Source organism: Conger conger, chromosome 9, assembly GCF_963514075.1.
Source record: "Conger conger chromosome 9, fConCon1.1, whole genome shotgun sequence".
NCBI lineage: Eukaryota > Metazoa > Chordata > Actinopteri > Anguilliformes > Congridae > Conger > Conger conger.
In genome coordinates, this window is record NC_083768.1 from 44,400,645 (window position 1) to 44,408,810 (window position 8,166).

The 8,166-nt window shown below is 51.0% G+C and overlaps 1 protein-coding gene across 1 annotated transcript; it reads right to left on the reverse strand.

Annotated features, from left to right (window-relative positions):
• Window positions 1-3,270: 3,270 nt before the first annotated feature.
• Window positions 3,271-5,988, reverse strand: si:dkeyp-92c9.2 (uncharacterized protein LOC571482 homolog). Its single transcript, XM_061255817.1, has 2 exons — window positions 5,266-5,988; window positions 3,271-4,362 (listed from the first exon to the last, which is right to left on the reverse strand). The coding sequence occupies exon 2, from the start codon at window positions 4,204-4,206 to the stop codon at window positions 3,271-3,273; it is 936 nt and encodes a 311-aa protein (XP_061111801.1). The 5' UTR covers window positions 4,207-4,362; window positions 5,266-5,988.
• Window positions 5,989-8,166: the final 2,178 nt, after the last annotated feature.

An 8,166-nucleotide genomic window follows, 5' to 3' on the forward strand; every position in this document is an offset into this window, starting at 1 on the left:
CCGTCTCCTGCACGACCATCGAGCAGCATAACACCATCGCAGTGTGACATGAACACTGTCCAAGCGCTGGGCTGTGCACTGAAGTATAGTCACGCGCATTTCCTTCACGTCAGTTTACAGTCACTGGCTTACGGCAAAGGTGCGCTCTCCCGTTGTTGAAATTTCACATTTTGCTACAGGACAAAACCACGTAAGGTCCTAGTTAAACCTCAGCCCATCCTGCTATCAATAAAAATGACATTCAAAATAACAATTTTATCGGCAATAATAATTAACAGACTGCTAAAGTTTATTTCAGATGTCCCACAACGGGAAAGAAATAATAAGAATTGTTTTTAAATTAATTAAAAAAAAATACATTAACTTAAAATACAACAACATATAAGAGCTCAACAAAACAAAAGCAAATTCCAAAAAAACTTTGTCACTGGTACTGTCACAAAGCAACATGTACATGGCACTGTGTCACTAAGCAACACGTGTACACTGTATGTGTCACTAAGCAACAGGCATAAACAGTACCATGTCACAGAACAACACGCACACAGTACCGCTTTCTTCATCCCATCTGCACCGTGCAGACACAAAAGTGCACCGTTTAAGACTTACAAGTACCTAGCAGCAATAAAAACAAGAATAAACCCAGTCAGCACAACTCTGGCGACATCATACAGTTAACCCCGCCCCTTACAGTCTCCAGGCTGCCACAGGAGTATGTTTTGTGAGTCAGGGTCTCTGCGCACAGATGCTAAGGGTTTACTGCTGAGTCTGAGTCTCAGTCCGGACGTCCCTGCCGCGTCCTTTCCGTGAGGGACGGCCTGCTGTTCCTTTGCCGTCTACGAGTGTCCGGTGTTCCCCGCGGTAGAGCTGAGAATGGGGTCGGGCCGCTGTGTTAGCGCTCTAGGTGTGGCTGCGCATTCCAGGTAGGGTTTGCCAAAGCTGAGCGACATTTCTGGGCACCCCCCGAGGCTGTCCAATTAGCATCAGCGATCAGGCAAGTTTGCCAGTAACAGAAGAGTGCCGGGGTGATGATCCAGTCAGTGGCAGGCTGGGATAGAGCAGGGGAAAGGACAACAGGCAAGAGAACTGGAGGTCTTAACTCAAAAAATCTGCAGAGGGGCTCTCCACAATGCAAGAGACCTTATGAGGTAATGACTGAATTAGCCACAGAGAGACACACACTGTCACCCTCTCTCTCCCTCTCTCTCTCTCCCTCCCTCTCTGTCTCTGTCTCTCTCTCCTGGGTAATGTGAATAATCCCCTGCTCTAAGCACTGTTGGGTGGAACCGTGTTAAGGAGCTTCAGGAAGTATCCCTATCCTGAAGGTCTGGCAAAGAGTCTGTGCATCTGAAGGCTTCTCAGGCACCTGGCTGTGCTGCAAGGGAGATTCGGAGCGGAGGAAGTGACACAAGCGTGATCTCAGGGCGCTCAATTGCCTTATTATTCTCTCCCCCCGCTCGCCTCGTGGGAGATTAGGGCAGTATTAATGCCAGCACACTGCATGCTGTGTGTGTGTGTGTGTGTGTGTGTGTGTGAGTGAATTACAGCTCGACCTACAGTTTCTGATGACCAGCCATGATGAGATTAAGCTTTCTAAACACCCCATTCAACAGAGGGACCCTTTAGACAGTGTCTCGTTCTACAGAGGGACCTAGGGCCACTCCCTCCCGTTCTACAGAGGGCCCTAGGGCCACTCCCTCACTGGGGAGAGACCCACGTGAGACCGGAGCTGAGCTACCCTGTCCACCCCCCACTCTCACAGAATTCAACAGGAACAGAAGCACGAGACCGGCTACTGCAGAATCCACAGGCAGCCCACCCAACTGGGATTAGATGATTAGGTGCTGAACCAACGTGTGTGTGTGTGTGTGTGTGTGTGTGGGGGGGGGGGGGGTGGTGGTAATCTGTTTATCTCATTACCACTACAGAGCCCAGGTGCTGATATCAGGCACTGGAAATGGCTGAACACAAGACACGTAAAGTAAACACAAGACAACAAATGGGCATAATAAGTTACTGTTTCTGAAAGCGTATTGGAAGAGAACAGGCTACGTACAGCCCTCCCCTGCCACTGCCTTACACACACGCACAGACGCACACACACACACACACACACACACACACCTTGGGCAAGGCACACATGACCGGCAGCTTTCCTAATCACATCATTTCAAAGGCCGGTTCATACCCCTTGGAAACAAACACATTGCTGCTTACTAAGTGAGCGTGACCTTTAAAAATGTTGTTATTAACCATTTTGCGGATAATAAACTGCCAGCTAAATAGCTTATATTACTTCTGTTTTAATTTGTTTGTTGTTTTAACACTGAATATAAATAATTAAAATCTATATTTACAGAAACAGCTACAATTGTCTAAAAGCTGGAAGTTCACCTAAGTGGTATCTGAACAAATCAGTAATCTTGTTACAGCTTATAGCGAATACTTGATTTAATAACCCCTTAATAAGCAGTAATGTATGTGTCTGTTTCCCAACAGTGAAAATATTCAGTGATTTAAACAGGCAAAAATCCCTCAGGAGTTGTAGTTGTTTTGCAGTGAGAATATAAAACAAATATATTTCCCAGGTGTCTTGAGTATCACGTGAAGTTTTGCTTGTGGAAGCAATTCCTGTGCGGCATTGTTGGTTGGAAATGATTGGCTGAGGAGATTGCATGGGGTGGAGCCTCTCAGGAGCCCCTCCCCCCCTGAATAAATGATAAATCAACATCGGGGAGGTAATGGAAAATGAGAGTATGAAATGGATGGACAGACCAAACAATATACCCCCGTTTCAGTGCAGTCAGGTACGTCTTCTACAGGAGACAGGGAGCTTTTTCTGAGAATGTTCCAACTCCTCTCATACTCCAAAAAATGGTGCCAATAGGAACCCTGTAATGCCATAGAAGAACCCTATCTAGTTAAAGGGTTCTTCGTCGGGCAAAATGTTCTTTGTTTGGGAGCTTTCACACCTCACACCTATGACAGAGGGCTCCATAAAGAACCAAAAAGGGTTCCTCTATGGAATCAAGCCAAGGAACCCTTTCAGAACAACTTTGTGTAGCACTGGACGTATCGGCATGAAGCGAGGGTGGTATTTGTTGGAAATACAGGCTACAGATATCGGTTGTACTCCAGTGTCCAGCGGTGAAGGACATTAGTGGACCAGAGTGCAGCGTGGATGGAACAGCCGTCTTAGGCGGGGGTGGAGTCGGGTCCTACGGTGGGGGTCGGGATTGGGAGCGGGGCGGGGGCGGTGGGGACGGAGCCTCACCGCTCCAGAACCCGGCCGTAGTCCTGCGGCCCGCACGCGCCCTCGCCCTTGAGCTCGGCGAACACCTGCGTGAAGAAGTGCGGGTCGGCGTTGATGCGCAGCATCTCCCCGCTCATGGCGTTGATGATGCGCAGGCAGCGCTCCCAGAAGGCCTCCTTCCCCGGCTCCACCAGGAAGGGCTTGAGCGGGTAGGAGATCTCGTTGCCCATGTAGGAGTACGACAGGTAGAGGCACGTCAGCAGGGTGGCCTGGAGCTCCCTCTCGCTCACCACCGCGTCCCCGTCCACCACGTCCCGGCACAGCATGTAGAGGAAGACCACGTTGGCGGGCGTGACGAAGGCCAGGTCCTGCCAGCCCTGGAGCAGGAGGGAGCGGTCCACGGTCCTCAGCCACAGGACGGGCTCGGCCGGGGACAGGTGCTTCAGCCGGTAGCAGCGGCCGCACAGGAAGTGACCCAAGCAGCGCAGGAGCTCGCTGGTGGAGGCCTGGACCACCACCCGCTTGGGCGGGGAGCCCACCCCCGCCGGGCCCCGTGTCCCTGGGGGCAGGGCCCGCCCCGGCCCTGCGGCGTCGTAGCTGGAGAGGTTGGCGCAGGAGAGCGACTTCTTCACGTTCTGCCGGTTGAGGTGCGCCACCTCGCGCTGGTAGTTGTTGTTGTTGTTGAGGGGGCCCCCGGGGGGCGGGGGGCCGCCCGGCGGGAGGCCCTTGCGACAGCCGCGCTTCTTGGTGGAGGCCACCAGCCGCTTCCAGGTGAGGGCGGGCAGCAGGATGGAGCTCCGCCGGAGGCCCCCGCCGGTCCCGCCGTGGTCTTTGGGGCCCCCCAGGGCGGGGCCGCTCAGGCTGGGGTAGTGGCAGAGGGAGGTGGTCCGGTCGTCGTAGTAACTGGGCTTCCGCGCCCCCGGCGACAGCGACAGTGACAGCACCGTTCCCATGGCGATGCGTGCGGCCCCAGCGCAGAGCGCTTGGGAAAAGGGAAGGGGGGGTGGGGGGTGGTTTTTGACGAGTTTCCTGCCCCGGGGTTAATGTAAATGAATGACAGCCCCCAGCAGACCTAGTTGTTTCTCAAACGCCCATGGCATGGCCGCTGTCTGCAACAGACCAAAGAGACGCACGTCATAAAAAATACCCTCACACTAAAAATACATGACATGATGAGAATTTATGACAGTATTATATTATTGGCATTTGGCAGATGCCCTTATCTGCTCGTACAGTTGATTAGACTAAGCAGGAGACAGTCCTCCCCTGGAGCAATGCAGGGTTAAGGGCCTTTTGGCTGTGCAGATCTTATCGTGGCTACACCGGAGATCAAACCACCGACCTTGTGTGGCCTGTGTGTCCCAGTCCTTTACCTTAACCACTACACTACAGCAAACCAATTGCCACACGTAAAACTGTGATAAATGTATGTAAAACAGGTTTAATATAAGAAAATATATATCTGCATTTGACATCCTATTTACTCAGGAGCTGTGGGAAGCCACACTGTAGCGTGAGGGGACCAACTCCACTTCTGATGGCACGAGCATACCTAACTTGACATGCATGTCTGGAGAACATGCTGCTTATGAGGCAACAGTGCTAACCACAACGCCACTGAGCGTTATATAGATTTTGTACATCTATAAAAGTCTCCATATATAAGTAACAGTTGTACAGCAGCAGAAAGTCCCAGCCGTGCTAACTGTACGCCTCTTACTGCGCGCGTCCAGAGACTGTCCCAGAGCGCGCAGGGCCATCACCCCGTTCACCCCACCATCCCCCCTCGCCAACAATGATCCCTGTAGCTCATACAGCTAATTTAATCAAGCGCCAGTAGGCAAATGACAGTCCACCAAAACCACCAGAACTAAACGAATACAATTTACACGTTTGAAGAACATGCAAGCAAAACTGCATACCCATTGCACGCACTCAATATGCAAACGCATCCGTTTGTTAAAAAAGAACCCATCTGTATACATAACGCACATTCGTTTGCTTTTTATCACCTGTTTGTAGCCCAGTGTCGAAGTTGCGATGGAGTCGGTCTAGAGTGTTTTCTCTTGCAGTCTCGGCAGTGCGCAGCAGTTCCTGATGAGCTCCGGTGGACCGGCGGCACAACTCGCGTTCGTTGCTCCAATCTACACGGCAGCACTCCGGCGGAACTGCACCAGGCGGATTTAAGGGACAGACTCTCTGCGTAATCCCCTTGCGAAAATCGCGGCTCCGGGACACCGCCTCCCCCAACAAGAGCCAATACCTCCGGTGCGCTGGGGCTAAGTCCAAAGATGCTGGGCCATTTGCAGAATAAATAATTTCAAAAGATTACTTGTGAAACCGTCCAGTCTCCACTCCTCAGCGTTGAAGTGGCATACACTCAGTTACGCCACAAAAGTGGAACTTCTCAAAATGGGTTACATTCGTAATAAAATTAGATTCTAGGGGGGGGGGGGGGGGGGGCGGGCGCCTCGTAGCTTGTTGCCATTGAAAACAAGGTGAGAAAAGTGCGGTCTGTTTTGCTTTCCCTTGAATCTGAGCTGATGCGCTAGTGCCGTCCGTCTGTTGCGTTGAGCTGATGATAGCCGAGCGCCGGGAGCCGCACGGCCACTGCTCCTCACTCCTCTGACTCCTCCGTCCTCTGAATCCACAGCGCCGCGCTAACAATCAAACTGTGTCCTAGTGCCAAACGCAGGCTCCTCCTAGCCGGCAGCGAGAGAGCGACAGAGCGATCCTCTCTCTCTCTACCCCCCCTCTCTTTCACACACACGCACACACAACACACACACACACAGTCACTCTCCCTCTCTATGTGCTCACACATGCGTCGAAATTGCACAATTCAGAAGGAAACTGTTTTGCTGCAATCTGTTGATGAGAAGACTCTCTCTCTCTCTCTCTCTCTCTCTCTCTCTCTCTCTCTCTCTCTCTCTCTCTCTCTCTCTCTCTCAATCTGTGACCCTGACTTGGATGTATGTCGGTATGCATTTAGCGTGTCTGTGCTTATTTATTTTAGTGACAAGCTGCATGTCAACCGGAAGGTTTCGTGAAGTGAAAGTACTGAGACGGGCAGGTAGTGGGCAGACAGAAAACCGTGTTATTAATATAGCGCCTATCACAAGGTCCAACGCGGCTCCAGAAATGACAGTGACTCCAGTGTCTTCCTCCGAGGACAGGGGCTCTGACTGCCTCTGCCGAAAATGGCTTCCCCTGAGGGGGGGAAGGACACTGCGGGCTCCCTGTCGGGGGCAGGACCAGACCCCCCGGCTGTCCCAGAACGCCAGCCCCAGCTACATCACCGCCCTGTTGCAGAAATGTGACCCTGACTTTAAAAAATGTTCTTATTCAGGCCACATGTGGTGAGCTGTGATGATGGTAGCAGAAAAGACCCATCCTCCAATCACAGAGCAGGGCCAGAGCACGCTCCGTTTGCTCAGACGTCAGCCAGGCCATTGGGCACAGCCTCCCACCAGCGTTAGGGTGGGGAGGGCAGCCTGTAGCCTAGTGGCTCAGGTACATGACTGGGACCTGGAAGGTTGGTGACTCAAGCCCCGGTGTAGCCACTATAAGAGCCATGCAACCTTTAGGCCAGCCTTAAACCCACATTGGATTCTCCCAGCTTAGTCTAATCAACTGAAACCTACTTTGGATAAAAGTGTCTTAATAACTGAGCTAAATAACTGCAATGTAATGCAATGGAGGGAGAACTGGGGGGGTTTCTGAGCTAGTTTACGCCGCACCAAGCGTTGGAACACAAAGCGGGTCTGTACTGCTGGGAGTTCTACGGGCCTACTGTGCATAAGGGACACCTAAAAGAGCCCCAAGGCCTTGTTATGTCACTGCTGATAAGGTGGCAATGATGAATGGCCACTGAGATAATGAATCTTCTATTGGGACTTGTATAAGAGGACCCAAGACTGCTGGCGAGGTGGTTAGGTGGACTGAGGATGACCTTGTCCATATCGTCTCTTGTTTGTCTTCTTTTTTTAAAATAGTATTCTGAGAAAACACTGTTTACCAAATTTATGCACTCGTTCCTATAAAATCCAGCTATGCCAGCTTAACCAGCTTGATTGAGGTGGTCAAGTTGGTCATAAGCTGGTCTAGCTGGGTACTATGAGCTGGTCAACCAGCTAGTGCTGGTAACTTGTATAAGCTGGTAGCTGGTGAACTATCTACCAGCTGTTTCAAACTTAGCTTGAGTTGTATTTTTCAGCAGGGCATTGTAGTCCTGGATGACTGGGGCAAGCTGGTGACTCTCTCTCTAGCTGGGCTTGGTTGGTGCGGTCTGAGAGGGAATGGGGATGTTTCCAAGCGTCACCGGTGCACAGCTTAGACACAGACAAGAGACAAGATCATTTCACTGCACTGGATCCGCACAAGAAGAACAAACCTTACAGCCATTCCAGACAGGAACTGTCAACAGCAGGCAGAAGCTCACCCTGAGTTCTGTCAAATTTGGTATGTGATGGGGCTTGACTTGTTCCTCTTTGTGTGGAGACACTGAGGAGACGTGTCACTTCCTGTGGCTGTGGCACTGAGGCCTGACTGTTGATATCCTTTTACTGGAAGGCTATGTCTGACTGCCCAGGCTGCTGATCTGCAAACATTTTCATCAGCATGTTTAAATGTGGGCTTCTGCACACCACTGCACAGGACAGTAGCTGTGCTAAATCTTATGTATATGGTGCATTGCTTTCACCCAGAGTTTGGATGTCTCTGAAAAAACTTTCACAAATATACCCTGAAAATACAGTAATGTTTGTATGTATGTTTTCCCAGCAAATTATATATTGCTGGCTAGGGGTACAATTTTATACCTGTGTACCACCCCAGTGACAAGCATTTGTACATTTAGTGTACCATACCACTCATACTGCAATACCATACCATACCGTGCCATTCTGACTGCG

Excerpts from the sequence above, each read along its gene's own strand:
- si:dkeyp-92c9.2 (XM_061255817.1), bottom strand. The coding sequence starts at position 4,206 with ATGGGAACGGTGCTGTCACTGTCGCTGTCGCCGGGGGCGCGGAAGCCC.